We start from the raw sequence: 25,396 nt of genomic DNA on the forward strand, positions 1-25,396 counted from the left end.
ACATTATTTCTTGCATTCATTCCTCATCCAGGCACACACTTTTACACTCTTACATTCACCCAGTCCATTTCACTCCAACTCCCCAGTCATTTGCTGATTTTACTCAGTTTCCACATTTACTCTTTCAGCACTCACCCCTTCTCACACATTCATCCTTCACACACTCAGAGGCATAAATTATCATCCACTCACCATTCCTAGCATTTCCTTTCATACTCTCGCCTTTACATTCAATCCTCATTCATACTAGCATACTTCAGAAACCTGCAGCTTACTAGTTTTTTCCAGCTGACAGGTAACCCTGGCTGCATGTCTATACCAGTCTCTTTAAAGTCCTTTCTATGAGTGTTGTCATGTTTGGGAACTCAATCTATTTTGGTTGGACATATGCTATGATGAGGGCAGTACCAGCCAGCCTTTATTCCCATCAGTCACATTTGGTTATTTTCCTACCTCTATGGCGCCTCCGTAGCCAGGTGGGAAGGAGCAGCAGTGCGTAGCACATGCTTCTTGATTAGACCGGGGTTCGAGCCCGTCACCACCAAATACGGAGGATGCGGAAAGGTCAGGGAATGACCACCGCATATCCCGGAGCAATATGGCCTTAAGTTGCTAATGCTCCTAAAAAAAAAAAAAAACTAAAAAAAAAAAAAACCTACCTCTATGGTCCACTGGAAATCAGGCAAAGGAGTTCCCAGGGTCAGGGTGTCAACTCTAGTAAAGTCCCGGTAATTTCTGAGTCAATTCAGGTATATTCAGTCATGCAGAGATTTTGTCATTCATTGGGCATGGGGAGGGAAATGGGCTGGTTATATATTTGGTCTATTGATTTGCCACAGGGACTGGTTGAAGAGTGTCTCTGCAAGGTTTGGCGGATTTCAAAAATGGTTTGAGCATACTTGGTGAAGGCCTTGTAAAAAGACCTCCTCCATGATGAATTGGTGTTCTTGGCCCCTAGGAAGGGGTCCAATTTCTGTGATTAATGTCTACGTTGATTTTCGTAGATTACACAGTCATATAGAACTTGTGTCCCTAATCCTCACTTTTGCCACAGGTACAGTGGGGGTCATTGGCCAGTCCCAAAGAGTGCAATTTAGCTTTAACGGATCCATGACCTGTCAATAGAAATGTGGTATAAAGTCCTGGAGCATACCACTTAGGTGGTTTTGGGATAACCATAGCCACCTGTGGAAAAAACGTTTTGGTAGTAGCACCTTTGGTCTCTTGCTCCCATTCAGTTTGCCATATCTGATGTAGTTGTGTGGCAATTTGTCGTTTCTCTGCCTTGATGTCATTGGCAAAGTTTGGGGTTATGCCTAGGAAACCCATGGGGATTCCTTTTATAAGTCTATAATATAGCCCTTTTTTTGCAAGTTCAAGGTGCAGTGATAGGATACCGGCCAAAACTTGCAGGGCCGGGATACTAACTGTACAGCATGCTCTAGTTATTATTAATGAGATTGTTCTTTGAATGCTATTAAATTTTGCTCTGTTTCTAACTATGGCTGTGCGATGGAACCATACGCCAGCACCATAGGAGATTACAAGTAAAAACACTGCTCTGTAAATGAGTGCCAGGGTTCTGCGCTTGAGACCCCAACTGGCTCAGCTGATTCTGGCAATCGTTCCAGCATAGTTTTGGACTTTTTTAGCCAGGTATGACAGGTGTGGATAGAAAGTTAATTTGGAGTCTAGAATTATGCCTAAGTATTTCAATTCTTGGACCATGAGAATTGAGGTATTACCTATTTTTATCACTGGTGGTTGTCTTATATTTAGATTTCCTTTCACTAGGATACACTTAGTTTTTTCTGCCAAGATTTTGAACATGTGGATTAGCACCCATTCCTGCAATTGTTTGAGTGCCACATTTGCTCTTTCTTCCTCCACCCTTCTGGTGTTACCTTTTACCAATAAGACAAGGTCATCATCAAAGGTGACCCTGTCTGTAGGGCCTAAACCTTTTGTAAGGAATTCATCAAGCACACAGGTCCAAAAGAATGAATCTAGTACTGAACCCTGTGGGCAACCTTTTGTTCTTCAAGTAATAAATTCCAAACTACCCTATAACATAGCACCGGTCTGGAATCTCATGCACCTGAGATTTCCACGTGTATCCAGGAGCATCGCGGGAACCTAGTCTTCTTAAATACACACGTTTACTCTCATTCTACCATTGCCAACTGAAGACGTGTAAAACGAAAGCCACTTGTTATGGCTATTGGCCTTGTGTTTCCAACCGTATAACTAAAATCGTTTCAAATTTCAACATTGACAACCAAGGACGAAGATGTGCACTTCTACTTCCTTGCGCACATTTTAATTCTGTTTTTAAATCCTAACTTATTCATGCTAACTTAAATTTAAAATTATCATCCAATTTATTCCAACATCAATGCAGATTATAAAAAGGTGAGTATCATAATAAATTAAATGATCTAATATGTTATTTACGGAGTCCGCCCAAGTGTGAGTTGCAGTTGCATCTGCCTTAGTTGTAGAGTTCACCACATCACCTCTTGGCAGTTTGTTGGTGACAATCCTGTAGACCACACCCCAAGGGTTGGCATTATCAGATGTACCCACCAGCCCGCCCACATTCCTTCTTTTTTGTCCTTATTAGAGCAGTATATGAGTTTCTGAGATTCCTATTGGAATCTCTCAGAGCATCAACCTCATTCTGGGGCCAAGTTGCCCTTGCTCTCTGGAAGTGTTTTCTGGCCTGGTGCACCTTTTGCCGGAGTATATCAAGTTCAGGGCACCACCAGGGAACAGCATTTTTCTTCAGTTTTCTTTTGGGTATTGGATGCTTTTTGAAGATTGGATGCTAGATTGGATGCTTTTTGAAGCATAATTGTGACATTTAGGTTGTGTTCATCTGGGCTATAGTTGTTATGGATCTGAGTCTGCTGCTGTTATATTTGATTTTGGATTTCAACTGTGAAGGTCTGCCAGTTGGCTTTCTTTAAGTTGTATCTGATTATATCTTGAGGCGGCTGTATCTGGCTGTCTATTTGTCTCTTTAAGGTAAAAGTTATAGCCCTATGGTCTGAGGTGGTCCAAGCTTCTTGGACCATCCAATCTGTAATTTTGGTAGATATGGAAGCAGTGGCCAAAGTTATATCTATATCACTTTCCCACAGTGTACTACTGTAGGTAGGTAGGTTGTGGGGTCTATTTATTACCTGTAGGGTAGAAGTAGCTAGATAGTCTGTTAGTAGTTTGCCGTTATGTGTTCCTGGTCTGTCAACTGTACATGGCTGTGCTAAAGGCTTGACCGACAGTTGTCATCCATGGAGACTATTATCTTAAAATTTGGAAGAACTCTCAATACATTTTGTAGATAATGAATGCTGGGATTTATATCCTCTCCTGGCCTACAGTAGAGGGATACAACATGGAAGGATCCTGTTTGACTAATTATTTGTGCACAAACTGCTAATTGGACACATGGAGAGTTAACCTTTGTAACTGCAAGAGAAGGATTTCTAATTACTATTGCTGTTAGTGAGGTTTCATGTGAAGATTCTATTATTCTGTATGTTCTAGAGTATCCCTGAACCCTACCCTGATGAGTATATGGCTCTTGAATTATCAGGATATCTATATTATTTTCCTCTGCTTTAAGCTGGATTTGATCCACAACTGTACGTGCTCTGTGAGCATTTAATTGGATGAACTTTAGAGCTTGTCACAAGTCTGGTTTAAATTAAGGTCCATAATTGGTTCTCAATTTAAGCTGTTTTACCATTTTTTGACAGCTGGGACAATTATTGTCCCTAAGACTATGGTGAAAGTCTGTTTTGGCCAACTTACATGTAGCACACTTAGATTGTGTGGTTCTACTGTTATAGTTTTTATAGTCATGGCCAGTGACTGTGTAGTGGCCACAGATAGGGTCTTTTTGCTGGCACTGCCTGGCTGTATGACCAAATCTGTGGCAGTGTTAACATTTTGTAACTGGAAAATATTCCCTGAATCTATGGCTGGTCCAGCCAGCATAGATTTTCTGCTGATTTTTTAAGATTGTCCATGGCCTTGGAGAAAGTTCCACAATGGCATTTAATTGGCCATTTTTTTTATTTGTTGTTCCATGTTTGATTTGGGATTCCTTAGCCATTTCATCTAAGGTTAATTGCTCATTGAAATTTTTATAATAAAAGTCTATCATGACTTCTCTCATGGGGGTGGTCTTAGGCATGTCAAAGACAAATATTTGGGTTTCTACCCTTTGGCTTTTCAGCTTTTAATCCTAGTTTTTGGATATCAGGATGTCCCTGTATAGTTTCTATATCCTCTTTAGTGGCTGCTTCAATCAGAATACCATTGTTTCTGGTTTTCCTAAGGCTATTAACTTTCATTTCCTTCAAGTGAGGTTTCAGTTTAGTCAATACTGTTTCTTTGAATTCTTCACTATTTTTAATGAGGATTTCTCTGTCACCTTTAATATTATTACATTTGCATCCTTTTTGGGAGACTCAGTCTTTTTTGTCCTTGTTATTATCTCTTTAGGTTGAGCCTGATCTTTGTTTGTGGCAGCTCCAACAGCCTGTGCATAAGTTTGCACATTTATGCTTTTATATGCTTCCTTTTCAGAGTTTAAAGCCTCAACTCTGGCTTTTGTTTTCCACATTCAGTTTGTTCACTGTGCTTTCTAATATTGTCCAGTATTGGACTATTTGTAAGCGTACTGCAACTATGATTCTGCTAGCAGCCATGAGGTCTTCCAAATGTTGTTTGGTTTATGGGTCCTTTATGTTTGCAGTAGAAGCCAGCTTTTCTACAACTTCTTTGCCCAGGATTTCATGCATTTCAATTGCTTCTTGAGTTTTTGGCTTTCTATTTCCCTTAGCACTAAGAGGCCCGGGTGGGCATTTTTCTATTTGCAGGAGTGTTTTCCCGTGTTTCGCGATCGATGTCTGTTTTTAGTGCATTTTTAGTTCCGGTTTCGAAATCAACATCTTGTGTATTTTCGTGCTTTTTTTTTTTTTTTTTTTTTGCATTTGTTTGGAGTTTCTGTATCTTAATAGCTTGTTAGAACACATTGAAAACTATCCAGCGATACTAAAATTGTGCTAAAATTCACAGGATAACTGGAGATATTAGCGTTTAAAGTTTTGTGGGGGGATGGAAGTTTCTTGAATTTCTAGTTCTATAACAAAGAAAACTATTTTAATTTTGTGTAAAATCCCCAAATAAAGTATATTAATGTACTCTATATGATAGATAAGCTCTCTTATTTCACCATTTATAATAGTAATATTTCTGTTATTTCGACAGTTCTGAGCCTTGACAAAATAGTAGGTGGTTACTGCACAATCGCTGCCGCTAGCGATATGGCGATCGCAAAGCAATGCAAACGGGTCAGAAATGTGTAAATAGGCTAATGTTATAACAAGAAAAACACTTACCTGTGATTCTTCAGCTTCAGTCATAAATACTTACCTTTAGTTTCCTCTGGTCCATGTTGGAAAATGCCAATCCTAAAAAATCTAAACATGTCTTACCTCCTCGATGACTTGTGCGCCTAGGTTGAACACCAACAATATGTCCTGTCGCTTCAAATTTTGCAATCATTTTGCGGACAGCACAAACAGTCATAGGTTCACACCTTATGGGCTTCTGATACCGGAAATCTCTGATAGTCACAGCTGCATTGGTGCTGTTCTGATAGTACAGCTTCACTAATAATGCTTCACTAATCTGCAACGTTGTTGGCATTGCTGCCATAGTGCAGGCAAACATCTATTGTATGATTTTGAAGAGACTGCTTTGCTTTTATACAGTACAGTAGAGCTGAGTAGTGGCACTGTGGCATTAACTTACGATTATGCAAATAACGTAAGTTATTTGCATAATCGTAATGAAGATAGTTATGCGCCATACAGTAACAAATTTTGTAACTAATTTTTTTTTCTTAATAAATGCCGAGCGCATTCTTTATTGTACCTGTTGTCCAAATTTCTCTTCAGTACAAGCCTTAGAACTTGCTCCAGAGCCCTCTACGTAGGGATACTTTAATTTTAACAATCCTGTATAACTACGATGCAAGACAATTCACCATCTTACACACATCATCAATTATTCTCAAATATTCCTCATATGTATACATGATTTACGTTGATTAACACAACCCTTCTCTTCCTTTACACATATCGCTTTACATCAGTTATCTCTTACTACAAATCAATGTAAATGATTTCATCACTTATTTCTATCTTAGTTACTCTCTCTTCTGATACAGGGCCGGGTACCCCTTTTCTCTCAAGGTTTTTCAATAAAATAAATTTTTTCTTCCATTTTCACATTAACACATTACCTAGAATCTTATCTGTTATATTAGCACATGTTAACACATTGTCCAGAATAATAAGATAGGTTACCACATTCTCATCCTACTATGCCTATGATTTATCCTATTATTAATTCCCTTATATATATATATATATATTTTTTTTTTTTTTCCCCCTCTCTCTTTACCCCTTTTACATTATTTCATGGTCATTAACTTTATCTATAATCTAACCCAACTTAATAACTCACTTGTACGTTACAAAAGGACTTCCTTTAAAAGACACTATCAAACAAATTTCTCACAGAGTTTAGCTTATGTGTCTATGAGTTTGGGGTTAAATAAAAACTGGAACACACTTACGTTCTGAATTGGGCTGCCTTCAATTCCTTTGCGCTCTGGATTTCCTCCATGGCAGACAGACTTTTTACATCCGTTTCAAATATCTCTGGCAGTCTATCTCTTCGGGGCTCTTGGACTGGACATTCCTTCCACATAGATTCTCGGCTAAAATATCTACACATCTGGCTCTATCTCAATGGGCCTGACCCTAGATGCACTTGTAGATTCCTACACATTTATTTACTTCAGAAATACATCATGTGATTTTGTTGCTAGGCACGCTGATAACCCTACCAATGGCCAACTCTACCTTTACTTTACTCTTCAGAATATTTTTTTCACATGTGCACACTTCCAAAAAAAATTTACAACTCTCCATGTTCTTTCCATAACTCTCTTGTTTCTTTTTCTTTTCTCTCATATCTCACTATTTCCAAACTCCAGACTTTAACTCTAAAAAAAATTCTCCATGTCCTCTCTGCTTCACTATTTTTTATTTATTATTATTTTTTTTCTTCCTCATCTTACTTCTCTTTCCCAGCTCGAACAACTCAAAACCAAACTCGAATCCACAACTCACAAACTCTCATCCAAACCAGTTTTCCTCAGCATTTTGGACTTCCTCCCACAAGATTTTCAACCAATCCCAATACTATGCTTAATTTTTCATTGCTTCCTGTTTGCTAAAAATAAAATTGACCACAGCCGTCCTCCTCGTTCACAAACGAAACCCTTTCTTGTAATTTCCTTGTTTTTTCTGTATATTTAACACCCTAGAAATACGCTCTTTCAACTATGCCGATTGTCTCCCAAAAGTAGCTATTTTCTTGTTTACACTTTCCATGCTAAATGTTGTCAACTTACCAAAAAATCCGCCACCCTGGCGGATTTTTTGACCTGAATACCAGACCGTCCACACGTGCCCAGATGTGACTTAGATCAAAAGTTCTTAATTACCTGGTCCTGTTGTTTATGCTCCTATTAACCCTTTCTCGCTTGTTCACAATTGACCACTCCTTCCCCAGTACCGTCCACTGTTTTATTTACTTTCAGTTCACCCTCTTTCCACACATCTGCATATACAGTACTTGTTACTCTTGTCTCTATTTAACTTCTATATAATTCACATCCTTTGTATCCTCCTTATTTCCAAAATCCAGTATTTTCCAAACATTAACATTTACTATATTCAAACCTCAATAATAATTTTCACTTTTCTCTGCCCTACAAGCATTTAATTCAGATTAAAAAAAATACAGTAAACCCCCACTATTCGTGGTTTCACGTATTCGCGAACGCTGATTTAATATAAAATGAAACCTAAAAAATGTGAATTTTAAAGCGCCGTGAATATTTTCCGCCATAAAAAAACATGGACGTGGCTAAAATTATCTTTCCCGGTCAAAACAGCGTTCAGTGGGTGGGGGAGGGGGTGACAAAATAGTGAGCGTGTATGTTTTTCGCTGATCCTTGTTCAGTATGTGTTATGAGCTTGTCATGGAAGGTTTCGTCGTTTGCTTTTAATTTATATGCTTATAAATTTATCAATTTATAAATTGATATGCTTACAAAAGTGATAAATCTACCGTTTTGCAGTGTAAAACAGACTTTTTTGAGTGTGTTAACGGAAGAAAGTGACTTTATTTGGACAAGTTCTTTCTAACCCGTACAAAAATATGGCTACGAATAACAAGAGAAATGTGAAAATATCAAAGAAGGTGATGACATTAGCGAATAAAATTGAGTTATTAGACAAAATTTCTAATGGTGAAAGTGTCTCCTCAGTGGCAAAACATTATAAAATCAATGAGTCAACGGTACGATCTATCAAAAAATCTGAAAAAAAAAAAACACAACCGTAGTGTCTGTGAAAACGTGCTAATTGCTTCAAAAATTTGCTCTGTAACTCGTGATGTTAAATTAGGAAAAATGTAAAAAGCTTTAAATCTGTGGATAGAAGACCGAACTCAAAATAAAATTCCGTTAAGTTCACTCATCATTCGTGAAAAGGCAAAACTCCTTTATCAACACTTTAGCGAAACTGGTGATAGCACTGGCGGGATAAGTTTTTTTGCTAGCAAAGGCGCTGGTTTGAAAGATTTTTTTGAAATTTCTAATAAATATTACATTTAATATTAAATTGTTTCTTATTTTCATTTCGATGACATATGCTTGCATTTCACTATGTACTGTCTATGTACATAGTCATATTATGAAGGTACATATAATACATACATAGACACAATTTTAGACTAGTTTTTTTTATATATTTCATACTTTGGAACGGAACCCCTTTATTACTATGGGAGCCATAACTCAGTATCCGCGTTTTCGGTATTCGCGACATTTCTCAGGAACGTAACCCCCGCTATTCGCGGGGGTTTACTATATATCCATTATATTTGTAAGAGTATAGTAAGGTTAAGTTCTGCAAATTACAAGTCTGGAGACTAGGCACCTGTGAGGTGATCTGATTGAGATGTATAAGGCCTTGGATGGTTTGAGCAGGCTAAATGCTAATGGGATTCTTTCTCTTGCTCAGATTACAAACCTGAAGGGGCATAAATTCAAATTGGGGAAAGACATTTATAGAACTGATGTGCATAAATTTTCACTTAGTCAGTGAGGTGGTTGATTGCTGGAACAAACTTCTATCTGTCGTTGTGGAAGTTGATAACTTAAATAAATTTAAGGAAGAACTAGACAAAGTTTTGGAGCGAATGGATGGGTGACATGGGAAGGGGGTTTTTTTTTTTTTTTGGCTGACGCTGTATAAGCTTGCTTTCTTGCATCATCTGCCTCTATTAATGCTAATGCTAATATGAGCAATATATGAGCTTTGCAGGCTCCTGCAGGTTGCAAGAAATTCTGTCTAGTTTCCATAATTTGAAGAATCAAGCCTTGGAAGTTTGCTCAGCAAAGGAGTTATTGCATGTCAAGATGATATGCTGGTATATTCTCATGATATTGAAGGACATAAAAGATTGCTTAGAGAATTTGTGAAGAGGCTGGCAAGAACGTATCTAGTACACATTGATGATGAAAGTGGTGCAAATCCAATAGATAAAAATGTTGCAGCCATACATAAAGAAAAGCCACCTACAAACACCAAGCAAGTTAGGAGCTACTGGAGTGCAGTAAATTATTATTATTGTAAATATAGCTTTAAAAGTTTGTTCACCTATGTTCACACTTATTGTGAAAAGTTGGCATGCATGCTCCCTGTTGGAAGTGAAAAATTAATAACAGACTTGGTGCGTGAATTCTTGTTATGCTGAGAGGATTCCTCTATCTGTAAAGATGCTGACACTCTAGAAGTTCAATGTAGTTATCCTTCAGACAACCCTGATTAGTTCTAACACTGTTCAGACAGCTCTATGCACAATTGGAGGTTACTTTAAAACAGGTATATTGTATACCTACTGCAGCGTCATGAGGTTGTTCAAACTCTTTGAAGTAATTAACTAATTTGGTTTGAAGAAGGAAAGATAGATTGTCATGGCTTTGATTTGACTCCCTTAGTGGAAACAGGCTTAAACCATATCTGATTCTGTTTATCTGTAAAAAAAAAAAAAAAAAGGCAAGTACATACAAGAGAAGCAAGTTATATACTTCCTTTGTTTTTGATGAGGATATTTAGAACTTTCTTAGCCATTCTTCCACATAAAGCATTTGTAATGCATTAAACAGATAGGTAGAGTTTATTGCAACATCTACTTGTATGTGCTAAATTCGTAGTGATAACATGCATAAAGAAAGCCCAAAAGAATTTGGTTGTATTTACCTGTTTATATTCCAGTGCCATATATTCATGAAGGATATCTTTGCTAAATATTTGGTATGATATTACTATTGTATAAAGCTCTTGTAAGTTTCGCAGTTCTGATACACGTCGAAAATAGAAAAAAAAAATAAATGGCTAACAGCATGAGCAGAAACACAAACACACAAGTTATGATGCCTTACAGATGTGTAAAACTGATAGTATAATTGAGAACATATCTAGTACACATTGTCATTGCCAGGTGAGATGGAACACATTTTAGGAAGAACACTAAAATGGCTTTCTAAATAAGCTCTAAACTATGTTAATCTCAGAATACAATGTTTAAATACATTGTTGCAATCTTTTATGGGCAGCTTGCTAAAGCATGAGGTAAGTATTAGCTATTTAAGTTATGTGCAAGCAAAATCATAATACCTTTAAATTAAATTAAAGTACTTGTAGTGAAACAAAACATCAAAACAAAAGTTTCCAACAACATAAGCAAGAACAAACTTTACTACAAATGAAGGATAATGAGATAATCAAGGTTTGAAAAATGAAAATAGATTTGTGCAGAACAATGCCTTCACCAGTAATGCTAGCTTTGTGGTTGCCCCTTTTATTTCTGTTAGTAATGTATAGAAGAACATTAGAGGGAGTACTATTGTAAATATTGTAAGAAAAATAGTGGCTGTTTCTTGTTTTAGAAGAACACTGCAAGCCTGTAATTTAGATCTTGATAACATTAATTTCTGTGAAAATGGAACAGAAAAACTTCAATATACAGCAGACTCGATTTACCAGGATAGGATTAACCCAGACACTTCAAGACTCCAAATTAAAAAAAAAAAAAAAAAAAAAGCATAATTCAAGTAATAATTAGAATAGGTATAAACAGATGTTTTGCAAGTTGTAAATAAGTGACAAAAAGTGGCGTTATAAGTGGTTATTGGGAGATTAATATACCTATTATCTTGCAACCCCCGCTGTCTTTCGCACCCACGACTCAAAAAAAAAAAAAAAAAGCTCTAAAACTAAAACAAACTAAACATTTAATGTTTAGTTTGTTTTAGTGCGTCGTGCCAGTTGTGTTCTGTCGCACTGCAAAAAGACAAGTTTTGTTATTTATGTCAGAGATGTCAATTTTTTTATAGTAAATATATTTTTTTTATTTGGAAATCGCGAAAATAATGGGTAAACACAAAAGTGTTGTGCTCTCAATTAAACAATCTTGAAATTATTCAAAAGTTTGAAAACAGTGCATCCATTAAATCTTTAATGAAACATTATAACGTTGGTGACCAAACCATACACAACATTGAAAAAATAAAGGGAAGCTATTAGATTTAAAATCAACCTTGTAAAAAATAAAGGAAAGCACTGTATTGGGCACGTGAGTAGTGTGTAGTAAGTTTTTTAATTTTTTATCTATCGCCATATTTTTCATGTAGGTTGCTGAACATTTTTTGTTCAATAAGTCCCCGACTTACGTAAATTTTTTTTCACTCAAAAATTTTTTTTTTTTTAGGATGGTAAAATTTAAAACAGTGGGGGGAAAAAAATAAAATAAGCAATCAATAACGACGATCATAGCACACAAATTTTTTAAAAAAAGTGAGGTACAGAGTAACAAGCTTAAAAATTGGAATGAAGAGAAGATTCTTAAAATTTGTTTTTTTATACGACTGAAGATTTCAGTGAAGGGGACACACATTTCACCATAATAACGTAAAAACCCACAAAATTCCAGTTACTGGTATTACCTCAGATGCAATAAGATCGAGTTTACTACCTATTTATAATTAGATGTACTGACAGAAAAACCCAATAACCCGGAGAGTGCAAATTGTTTCTATTGTTTTATGGTGGTGACCTCCAGAAATGTGGTTTTGTAAAATGTGAGCTCACGTGCAGTGATAATGGTGAGTTTATGCCTTAACCCCGTGAAGTTCTTTAGAGAGAATTTCATTTTGACCATTATCATCGTGCCGACTAAGAGAATAAGTGACAGCGGTACTAGTAAATCTACCAAGAAAAGGAAAGCTATCGAGTTGGATCAGAAAATTAAAATAATAAGGATGTATGGAAATGGTCAAACATTAACAAGTATCACACGGAATTCAGATTTGTCAGTGTCAATGGTGAACACAATAATAAAGGACAAAGACAGAATACAAGAAATGGTGAAGGGATCAGCACCAATGAAGGCAACTATAATAACCAAGGCTACAAAATACATATCAGTTTTTACTGTACAGTAATTTGCATTTTTTTCTTCATTCTTCTGAGAGGATATTATGTGGTTTTTGTAATTTTGGCATATCAGAGATATGGCAGCAATGTTTTATTAGTCATTCCGAGTTACGTAAAACTCGACTTACGTAAGAAGCCCTGGAATGTATATCTTACATATGTTGGGGACTTCTGTATTTTTGGATTAACTGGGAAATCAGTTATCCTGCATTTTTTATTTTTTTATTTTATTTTTTTTTTTTACCATCTATCCCAGAAAATTGAGAGTACTGTATGTCATTTTCTAAATATTTAAAACGAAATTTATTATGTTGATTTGTATTTATTCTTGATTTGGACACATCATAAATAAGCAAGCTGCCTAAAATTGGCTATTAAAGTAAAACACACTTGACTTATCATGTTTACATCACTCAGAAAACTTTGATAAGTTAATTGAAGGTGTAGACTTTTTTTATCATTTTTTTACAAGGTAAGCTAATGTTTAAAAGCATACTATAATGATAAACCTTGGTGCTTTTTAAGCTTGCTTTCTTGCATCATTTGCCAGTACTATTACTGATACAAGCAACTTCAATTACAAATGTATAATATAGGTTATAGATTTATTATCTTTAGATGTTGTTGTTAAATTCCAGAAAACTCATCAAAATTTAGATTCCACAGAAAAAGTGACTATAAAAATTTTAAAAATCTACAACACATTAGCAAAGCTATCTATGGGGTTAGGCATGGTCATTTTGAACATTCTTGATTTCAAGTCCAAAATTATGAAGTTATTTGACAGTTCCATCACTTGTACTTACACTAAATATTGAATCGAAACCTGAATTTTGTTTGGGGGGGGGGGGAGACCTCACCTAAACTTAAGAGTAAAATCAGCATTAACACCTATCTATTATTATCATCGATTTCGAACTTGCTATTATTTATATGAAGACTCAGAATGACAGCTTTCCTGCTCATCTATTAGTCAGAATTCCACCCCGGACAAACTACAGTATATTTAAATGGCTTTCCTCATTCTTTCTGCTTCCCTCCTTCAACACCAACAATATTTACTTAGCAAAATTAGGAGTCGTTACTATCCACCTTATGATATGCTGGTTTGCTCTGACGTTGAATCAATAAATTTAACATTCTCCATGCATTCTAAAAATCGTAGATTTTCATTGGGAAGGGAGATTTAAGTCTGAGGACCCATCTTCACTCCTCCCCCACCTGATCAACAAAATCTTCATAGAGCAGCCTTCATAACTTCAGGGCTTTCTTTCCAAACAATCCAGGTGCACCAGATTATGATCCAATTTGTGGACAATGCCTTTATCATTTGGCAACATAGTTAGAAGGAATAAGCCTACACCACTTTTCTGTAGAAGTGGTGTAGGCTTATTTTTTTATTAATGTTTGAATTTACATCAGTACTACTGTATGCAGATAAACCTGTGGATATTGGCTCTATTTTAATGACCTTCTGTAGTTTAGTTTCACTAAAAACTGAAACATTCAAAAACTATGCACATGATGATTCTCGGGAATGATATCTTGAATTTGACAACATACGAAATACATCCTTCACATTGCATTGAATACTTGTTATTCAATGAGATTATGCACAGAACTGTTTCTAATCTCTGTTCCCTCATCAGATATCACTCCTCTACACTTGCAAAATGGTCCAAATAAGAGAAACAACATAAAAATGTTCTTAAAGGTTCAAAAGAAAACAAATTTTTAGTATTCTTCTTTCTCCCTGCCTGCACCACCATTTAAATTAGAAATACTGTGCATAAAGCTGCATGCCAGAATGGCCATATGTGCTTAATCACCAACTGAAAACTAATTGAAAAGATAAAAACTCATCATCATTCAGGTAGATAGCACTAAGGTCGTTCATTTAATAACATGTTAGATTTGCTGATGAGGGTTTATCTGTAAAGAAAATTAAAGGGACGAATAAATCTGAAGACCTTTTCAGTATTCATATGAATGCAAGTCTTTTAGACTGGAAAAACTATGTGGGGATATGCCATGGCTAAACATGCTTTATATCAGAGTATCACAGAGGACTTAATGAGATTTAAGTCCTCTGTGATTTGAGGACTTAATTTTTAACATGGTGCTGGGCATGCAGGATTGGTCATGTGTCTCACACATATCTTGCCAACCTTTGTCTCATCTGCCAATTTAAACATTGAGTCTGATATTAGATGAATATTTGAGTCTGATATTCATCTAATAATTATTAAAAACAGCAATGTGCCCAATAGTAAAACATGGGAAACTTCACTGATAACAGTCCAAGAGGAGCAGTGCCTATTGGAAAGTTACTCTATCTCTTTTCCCACTGAACCATCCCTTTTATCAACAGTAATTTGCTCCTTTATTTTCATAGCAGTAACTTGTCCCCCCCCCCCCCCCCAATTCCACACTGCTTCAATTTGTATAGTAAAGTTTCACATGGAATAGTATATGTTTAATAAGAAAACAAAATTAACAATTTCACGTACCTGATAGAAAATAATAATAATAATAAAAAATGTGGTTGTGGAAGGACAAAGATAATTTTTGTTTGAATTTTAAATTTTTTGTGGACAAGTTTCATTCAATTCTTGATCTTGTCAGGTAAAGAAGTAGATGAAGTAGTAAATGTTTTGTAGAATTAGTTCTGTCAATCTCAGTCAAAGAAAAATAATTGACATAAAGTGGACCTTGGTTAGAGAACTGGCAGATGCACAAAGAAGCTTGAAGTATAACAAATTATCCCATATCATGCTTGGCATTTTAACAATTTCACGTCATCATCATCAGCCATTTTCAATCCACTGCAGGATGAAGGCCTTTCCATTTCCTTCTGTTTTGAGCACTGGCCATCCATTTACTACCCACAAACTCATGAATTTCATCTATCCCTCTCTGCCTTTGTCTTCCAGGTTTTCTTCTAGCTCCTCTCGGATACCATTCTGTTATTTTCTTAGTCCATCTGTCATCATGTCTTCGAGCTATGTGTCCTGCCCAAGACCATTTTAGTTCTTTAGTTTTGATAAGAATGTCCTTTACCTGAGTTTGCTGCCTAATCCATGTGTTTCTCTTCTTATCTAACAGTCTGATTCCACATAGCAGTGCTGAATATGGGGAATGTTCAACCAGGTTAGAACCATGCCAGTATACATTACTGCACATAAGTAAAGTTATACGATCTTTTGATATGTTTATATAAGATTAATATTTCTTTATTTTTATAATAATTATAAAAATGACTCTTACTAAAAATTCTAATCTTTCAGCTGTACCTTACAGGAAGATTGCTTACAGTGACAAAACAACTGGAATTCATACTAGGATCATATGGTCATGTTCGTGGTCCCATGACTCACAATATTTTGCTACATCATCTAGGGACAAGAAAGTAAGTATTTTAAGTTATACTTTAACTAATTGCCAGCATTTTTGTGTAGCCACCGGCGTGTCTATACATAGGACCCATACAGTTTTTTCACTTGGCAGCCACAGTGAGATAATGCTCTTTGTGAAGCCCCTGGTGTTCCTGTGGATTGAAAGAGATTTGAGTTAAGATTTATTAGTTCTGTTTTTGCTTAATTTTGTTCCTATCTCTTAAATTTTATTTTGTTAATTTTTGGACATTGTTTTCTGCAATCCTTTTTAAATTTTGTAAAGCTAATTCTTGTAAGTTGCATTCTTTTCAGTATCTTATAAGTTTAAATTCTTTATGTTTCATTAATAGGTGAATTTTTGGTATCTGCTTAATTCTTATGATATTCAGCAAAATATCTGTAAATATGGGAATGAACGACACAGGCTATGATCTTGTGGTAGATTAGTGTCAATAGCAAACTAATCTACCATGTGAAAGATTAAGCTGTTTTAACCAAAATGTTGCAATGGATAAATTAAATATACTTCAATAGAAACACTTAAAGAGTATAGCGATGTCTGAGGAAGTCACTTTTTTCTCATCATCAGGTCCAAATAATAATATGTAAGAATTAATTACAGAAATTAATTACAATCATTATTTAAACAAAGGGCAGTCAATAATTGTTAATTATTTACCTTCCTAGAAAAAGAGTTAGATTTGATATTGTGTGTGTATATATACACACACACACACACACACACACACACACACACACACACACACACACACACACACACACACACACACACACACACACACAAAGTCTCTAAGTACTTATTTCTTCTTCTTCTTCTTCTTTTTTTTTTTTTTAGATTCATCAGGTACTGAACTAGAGCCATAAATACAGTAAGAGGTAGGCATACTGTACAAGGTTGAAGTCTGTTCCATTATAAACTTTTCTCATTTGCAAGGCAAAGAAGCAAAACAAATGAGACTGGGGGGGACAGTTCAGTTATAGGCAAAGCAGAGTGTGCAATGACCCAAGAGAAGAAAAGCCCCATCTCCACCACAGACTGCCATTATGGCTAAGTGGAACAGTTAGTCCTTGAAGACATTCATGACTATAAATTTTGTAGTAGATGAAGAGAACATTGGCCATGGGTCTGTTTGCACCATAATGCACAAGTTACTGCACACATTTAAGGTGGCAACCCAGTGGGTTCTGAGAAGTTCCACAGGAAAGTTTTCTGTACAATTGTTCTAGCTTTCTAGAGAGAATGTCTGAATTGTTTGACCAAATTTCATGATGGTTGTATGCTGGGTATGTATGGATATAAGCTAGTCTGTATTCAAGTCACAAAGGGGGTTAGGCAAGAAAAGAAAGGAAGATTACAAGAAATCTTTGGGAAAAGATGAACTATGACCCAGTAACAAAACAGGTGAACAAACAGTGCAAACCAAGGTTCAGTTATCTACTAACAAGGTCATGTTGCCAGACATCTGGGACTCTAAAGGTTACAGCATTACTGAGAGTACTAGAAAAACCTCTGCAAATAAGTTGAGGTTACGAAGTTGAGGAAACAGTCAGTTTGGTATGATATAAGCACTGGGAAAGCAAAAATGAGAGTAGGAGTGTGTTATAGACCTAATGACTTTGATGAGTACAACAAACAACTGTACAGAGAAACAGAGTGGGCCAGTAAATCAGAATGCCTTATAATAGGGGATTTGAACTTTCCAGACATTTTTCTACAGAAGCATGTTCGACAGGCAACCAGGGGAAGTAATACTCTTGATCTGATTATCAGCAATGATTATTCATACATTAAAAATCTGCAGATAAAAGAACTACTAGATGGCAATGATCACAGCGTACTGATGTTAGATTTACTTAGAGATGTAACTACCATCAGGGGTAAAGGGGGGGGGTTGCTTACGTAATGGTGACTCTGGTGGACTCAATTTTTAAATTCTATACAGTGGTACCAATGGATGAATTACCAATAGCAATTTCTAAATGGGAAGCATTCAAGGAATTAATCTTGGAAGCTACTAGGCTTTTCATACCAACTAAGAAATACTGTTAAATTTTAGGCCTAAATGGATGTCAGATGAACTAATGAGACTCGTGGCGGAGAAGAAAAATGCATGGGATACATGTAAAGTATCAAGCGACACAGAAGCTTATGATAGATATAAGCTAGTCTGTATTCAAATCACAAAGGGGGGGGTTAGGCAAGAAAAGAAAGGAAGATTACAAGAAATCTTTGGAAAAGGATGTAAAGAAAAACAGCAAATACTTCTTTACTTATGTAAACTGTAGAAGGAAGGGGATGGATCGATTGCTGCATTTGGTATCAATGGTTCAACTGTTAATGATCCTGCTCAGGTAGCTGACAACTGAGTGGGTATTTTGCATATAAATTCTCACATGGGGAATTCTGTAGGGAAGTGGAGGCTAGAGGTTTATCAAACTCTTAAGAGGGAGCTAAATGATTTTGTAATATAACTGAGAATGCCAACAGGGCTAGCCGGGTGGGTAAAGTGCCTGCCTGGCAACCCAAAGGTTGCGGGTTCGATTCCTGCCTCGGGCTTGGATCAAAGTACTGCAAAAACCTTGGGATGTGCATTATGGCCACAGAAGCCTATGCGCCAACAACTCCAAAAAAAAAAAAAAACTGAGAACAAAGTGGAGAAGAAATTGTTGAAGTTAAACATAAGAAAGGCACCTGGGATGGATGGGATCTATCCAGTTATATTAAGGGAGGCAGCAAAGGAAGTAAAACTCTTAGCATTAATTATGAGAGCATCATTGGATTCAGGGAAGGTCCCCTCCCCACGGATTGGAGGTGAGCAGATGTATCTTCAATTCACAAAGGGTGACACGAGTAATTGCGGACCTGTTAATTTAACAAATTTCATTTGATACTACGATGCGGTCACAAAGGAACTGGATGCAAATATTAATTGTGATATCATACACTTGAAGTTTTCGCGTTTCTTTGCAGTTATCACAGTACAAGCACGTTACCATCTCGTGCTTGTTTGAATCATTGAGATCCTGAGCCAAGTCATAGTTTCAATAGCGTATTATGTACGGATACTGTCATTTCTTGCAGACCTCGTAGCACTGCATGTGTAATTTGCAACAAAGCATGACAGAGAAACATGATAGTATCAATACAAATACGTGTATTGTTGAAATCATACTGTTGAACATATGGCTACAATCAAATGGATAATTAGGCTATTGGCCTAACTTCTTCCAAACGTTGATTCGGCAGAGTAAGCAGCGGAGGTGTGTATCCTATTTATCACTAACATTCACAGTAGAGTAAGTAGTAGGCGTGAGCATAAATTACATCGTTCATGATTTCGGTTCTAGCTGTTCGAAATTTATTAGGTGTTGTCACATAAAACATCTTTTGTGCATACAGAGTACACACACACATGATATATATATATATTTTTTTTTTTTTTTTTTGTGACTGATATTGTACAAGCTTGCTTTTTTGCATTGTATGCCACTGCTGAAGCTGATGTCGACATCCTATACAACAAAGCTCCTGCTCAAAAGGCTACTTTCACAGTGGACTTTGTAATCAGGTGTGGCTTTGAACATCTGCAGCAACTACCTTATTCTCTTGACTTCTCACCTTCACACTTCTTTCCTAAAATGCAGAAACCATTACAGCGTCACAGATTTCTGAATTAAAAGGGGGTAACTAAAGAAGTGAAAGCCTAGTTTTCTGCTCAAAGTGAGGAGTTCTATTCAAGAGGTCTGAATGAGCTTATCCACAGTTGAGAAAAATATGTAGTTAAATAGAGGAAGATGAAATGGCCAGTAAAGTTTCAAATTCCTAAGAAATATTTCTAGGTGAGGGTAAATACTTATTAGCTGCTGCCCCTTGTATATGAATAAAATTTCAAAAAACAAAATTGATTTAACTAAATCACTGAAATAGTAGTAGTGGCATGTGATGCAAGAAAGCAAGTGTATGAGCTTATGCAGCATCAGCCAAAAAAAAAAAAAAAAATTACAAAACAATTCCATCAAAATGTTTGTCCAGTTCCTCCATAAATTTATTTAAACTATCAACTTCCACAATAACAGATGGAAGTTTGTTCCAGCAATTAACCACCTGCTGGCTAAAGGCAAATTTCCACACATCTATTCTACATCTGTCTTTCCTCAATTTGAATTTATGCCCCCTTAGGTTTGTAATCTGAACAAGTGGAAGAATCCCATCAGAATTCTGCGTGATCAACCCATTCAAGGCCTTATACACCTCAATCAGATCACCTCGCAGGTGCCTAGTCTCCAGCTGCTGCAATTTGCAGAACTTAAGCCTCTCTTGGTAAGGGATCCCTTCATTCCCCTCACCAATCTTGTTGCCCTTCTCTGTACATGCTCAAGCAAATCTACATCCTTCCTAAAATGAGGCCTCCAGACCTGTACACAGTACCCAAGGCGTGGTCTGACCGTTGCCTTATACAGTGGGACAATCACCTCCTTTTTCCTGCTAGAAAAATTCCTGTATATCATTGACAAAAACCCCATGACCTGCTCTGGAAGCCTGTCTGCATTGCTCAGAAAACTTCATATCTGACTGCACAATTACTCCCAGGTCTTCCATTTTCTACCACCTTAAATGTAGTACCACACAGTTGGTACGTTTCTTTGGGGTTACTTCTACCCATATGCAGTACTTTGCGTTTGTCAATGTTAGACTTCAGTTGCCACTTCTCAGCCCATTTGCCTAAATTTTCTAGATCCTGTTGCAGTAGCACACTGCCATTACTGTCATTTACAACCCTGCTAACCTTTGTATCATCTGCAAACTTCGACACTAAGCCTGAAATACCTTCATCAATATCATTTATAAATATACAAAACAACACTGGACCCAATACCGATCCCTGTGGGACTCCACTAATAACATTAGTCCACAAAGAGCAGCACCCATTGATTACCACCTTCTGTCTTCTTCCACACAACTATCCTTTTATCCATTGTAGCAATTTACCCTTAATACCATTCTGCTCCAATTTGTACAGTAGCTTTCATGCTCAACAGTGTCAAAAGCTTTCCTGAAATCCAAGTATATGATATCAGAATTATTTTTTTGCATCCAGTTCCTTTGAAACCACATCATAATATCCTATCAAATTTGTCAGACAAGACTTTCCCTTAACAAACCCATTCTGTGTCTGAATTATTGCTGCAGTCTTGTCTAGACGATCCTGAAATGCATCTTTAGCCAGTGATTCCATTATTTTCCCCCGAACAGAAGTTAAACTAACTGGTCTGTAATTACTTATGCCACCTTTTGATCCCCCTTTTGTGAATTGGGGATACATTTGCACATCTTCAGTCCATGGGGACCTCCCCTGAATCCAAGGATGCTCTCATAATTATGGCTAAGAGTTTGCTTACTTCCTTTGCCGCCTCCTGTAATATAACTGAATCGATCCCATCCACCCCAGGTGCTTTTCTTATGTTTAACTTCAACAATTTCTCCTCCACTTTGCTCTCAGTTATTACAAAATCATTAAGCACCCTGCTACAATTTGATAACCTTCTGCCATTTTCAAAATTTAATAACTCCTCATGTGTGAATGTAGATGCAAAATACTCATTCAGTTTGTTTGCTATCTGAGCAAGATCAAACCAAACCATCGATATGAAGTGGACCAATCAGATTCATCCCCTTCCTTCTAGAGTTTACATAAGTAAAGAACTCTTTGCTGTTTTTCTTAGCATCTTTTGCCAAAGATTTTTTGTAATCTGCCTTCGCCTGCCTAACCTCCTTTGTGACTTGCTTACAGACTAGCTTATATCTGGCGTAGGCTTCTGTGTCGCCTGATGATTTTTGTGCATCCATGCATTTTTCTTCTCTGCCACGAGTCTCATTAGTTCATTTGATAACCAGTTAGGCCTAAACCTTGAACAATATTTCTTAATAGGCATGAAACTTTTAGTAGCTTCCACAATTAATTCCTTGAATGCTTCCCACTTAGCATTTGCTGTTGGTAACATCATCAGTTGATCCCACCGTACAGAATTTAAACAGTCTGAGACCACTGTACTCAACTTTATGGAAGCAAAAACCCTTTCCTTTACCCCTGATGGTAATTATTATCTTTAAGTAAATCCCACATCAGTACACTGTGATCACTGCTAATAACCAGATCAAGAGTATTACCCTCTCTGATTGCCTCTCGAACATGCTGCTGCAGAAAACAATCCAATAAATCCACAAAGGTCTTACTAGTGTGTGAGTGACCAATCTATAAGTTCCAGTAAATATCTGGGAAGTTAAAATTCCCCATTATAAGATATTCTGATTTACTAGCCCACTCTATTTCTCTGTACAATTGTTCATTATACTCATTCGAGTCATTAGGCCTATAACACACTCCTACTCTTATTTTTGCTTTCACAGTGTTTATGTCACACCAAACTGACTCAACAGTGCACTGTTCATCTGTATCACTCACTGGATGCACTTCTTTTGATTTTATGTTTTTCTTAATTAACAGCATAACACCTCCTCCCTTCCTATCCTGTCAATCCTTTCTGTATGCATTGTCCTTCCCAAATTCCAATTCTGAATTCCTAATATCTGTGTGACACCACGTCCCTGATAACCCAACAATATCCGCCTTTGATGTCTTGACCAACACTTCAGATTCATCAAATTTATTTACTATACTTCTAGCATTGGTATACATGCAAGTATACATTGGGTTACTCTTGTAGGGGGGAGAATTGGGGCCGGAAAGGAGATAACAATGATCAGAACACTACCTATGTGAAATTTATTACTTGTAAAACTCTGAATAGATGGGAAACTACAGTAAGAACAGTGCAGTCAATAACCTCAGAAAATATGCTGAAGGCTTACCTGTTATATTGGCTCCTGCTGTAGTATGGAATGAACTACTGGAACTGGAGAAAATGTGTGAAGTTACTGGCTTATAAAGCTTAGGAAAGTCCTGAGGAAACCAGGTGGGATTTCCTAGAGACAATCAATGTGATTTAAACAGGGATTTAGATTAGCTGTTTAAGGATTATGAACTGGGAAGTAACTGTTTTTGAGAATGGAGAAAATTTGGATGAATTCCAGTAGTAATGAATCATCAGTTATGTGATGGGGTGGGATGATGTAGGAAAGGGGTATATAGAGAGAAGAGAAGGTTGAATACTGAAGAATAAGTTATGGATATGATATTGGCTGCCTGGTGGAGGCCTGGCATCTTTTCTCTCTCTCTCTCTCTCTCTCTCTCATGAAAACCCAAAACACGAGAGGTATTAGAACCTATAGTGCTTAGTACCATGCTTGGGTTGGAGGTTGAGAAGAAGATAGAATATATTTGTTGACATTAGACTTGAACTTCTGTAGACTGTAATTTTCCAGAAATACATATGAAGGAAGGTTGTTCCAGAAAACGGCAGTTGAATAAATAAATGAGGAAGATGAAAAGTTGGTTCTGTGAGTTTGAAGTTGGACAGTAAATGGATGTTGGCTGGTGGCAGCACGTATTCGGACTATTTTGAAAGAGAGAGCAAGAATTATAGAAGCCATTTCAGAAGAACAATGCCCGTGGAAGTATCTGTAGAAAAGGCATGCAGCAAAAACAGAGCATCTATGAGATAGAAAGTGGAGAAACTTTATTAGAGGTGAGTCATTAATTAACCTAACTGCTCTCTTTCGAATGGAATCTAGAAGCCTGGGAGAGGTTGGGGGGGGTACTGCCCCAGAAGTGGGAACAATATTTCATGGTGGATTTGAGATTTGTATAGAGTGAACAGCTGTTTGAAAGAAAAGTAACGCTGAGACCAAAAGAGAACCATGTTTTTTAGATGCATAGGAAGCAATATTTGTAATGTGCTTGTGTCAAGAGAGAGATTAGAAGTCAGGGTAATCCCTAAAAGAGATATATCATTTTGCCTAGAAATCGGAGTGTCACCAAAGATAATCATAGGAGCAGAAGAATCCTTTTTGCGAGATATAAGAAAAGACTGACTTTTAGAAGGATTGAAATCAACTAAGTTGTCTTTGCCCCACTGGAGAATTAGCCCTGTGTGCCAAGTGAATCTTGAGGCCAAGCGATCTTCTCTGCGACTTCTGCTGCAATTATAGAGAGATAAGTTTTCCCCTTGGAAGAAGTTTCCAGAAAGGAAAGTAACTTTTCTTAATTTTTCTGTGTACTAACCTTCTATTTTACTCACTTGGTGGCACTACTCCTGCCTCCCTGTGACGGGGCTGGACCTGAGTGAAAAGACACAACCCAGGACCAAAAGGAGTTTCCACTTCTAGTATCCACTTTATCTTATCTAAGTCAAATTTCGTGGCTGTTTCAAGAATGATTCCTTTGTCCCTGATCTTGACATTACTTAGCTTTGGTTTGATAGTCTGAAGGATTTTGTGCATGTATGCGGAAAAAAATGTAGTCAACCCTCACATGCAAATTGGTCCATTATTCATGATCCACTGTGGACGAGTAATTATGATTGCAAGCCAAATGAAAATAAACCGGTAGGACTGTGTCTCAGACACTTAGCTCGAGTTTGGAGTAGATATAAACTCAGAACCTCCTTGGATGCCGACTGTGCCTTTGTCCATATCACATTTTACAAACAGGAATAAAAAAGAGATCTCTCCAATCATTATACAGAAGCTCCACGCACTGCACAGTTATGAAAATAGAAACAGTCATCAGATTTACATGGATGGATCAAAATCGAATAACTCAGTAGGTGCCACAGTAGGTACCAGAATATACTTTTTTCGAGGTTGGCATTCGAGGTGAGCGGACGCGCTTAGACAGGGCTCCTCAGTTAAGTGGTTTACTTTTGGATAGTGCTTTTAAATATTTGATTTATTTAGATATTGTTGGATTATTTTGTTATAGGTTTTCCTGTAACTGTTTGATTTTAATAATATTATAGATATAATTTTTTAAAGTTACTTTCATTGATATTTATTTAATTTTATAATGGTTGTTACGAGATCTGCCTTAAACACGTCACAGGGTATCGTGACTCACACGGAAATAGCAGATGGCGATTTACGGGTGAGTCATGATTTAATCCGTTGTGGAACCTGTGGAATGTTTTCCAAGGTCGACCTGGTGACTAATCCTACCTCACCTGGGGATTCTTTTCTTTGTGATCGATGTAAGGAGTGCACCGATCTTAAATTACAATTTGGTGCACTGAGGGAACAATTTGAGTCCCTGAAAAAACGAGTGCTTGCCCTCGAAAATAATGCATCTGGGAGCTCGTCAGGGACTCAAAACTCCAGCAATCTACCAAGTGATGCACACCCGATTCGAGCCTCAAAACAGAAAAACCAAG

At 36.9% G+C, this 25,396-nt stretch overlaps 1 protein-coding gene across 1 annotated transcript in view; it reads left to right on the forward strand.

The window, feature by feature from the left end:
- Elp2 (elongator complex protein 2) overlaps positions 1-25,396 on the forward strand; it is a 407,540-nt gene that overhangs the window by 296,645 nt on the left and 85,499 nt on the right. The window contains exon 16 of the mRNA XM_090382492.1: positions 15,941-16,062. Coding sequence (XP_090238618.1) covers positions 15,941-16,062 — 122 coding nt within the window. The remainder of the gene's footprint in view (positions 1-15,940; positions 16,063-25,396) is intronic.

Source organism: Mastigoproctus giganteus, chromosome 1, assembly GCF_048544385.1.
Source record: "Mastigoproctus giganteus isolate SK-2022 chromosome 1, ASM4854438v1, whole genome shotgun sequence".
Taxonomy (NCBI): domain Eukaryota; kingdom Metazoa; phylum Arthropoda; class Arachnida; order Uropygi; family Thelyphonidae; genus Mastigoproctus; species Mastigoproctus giganteus.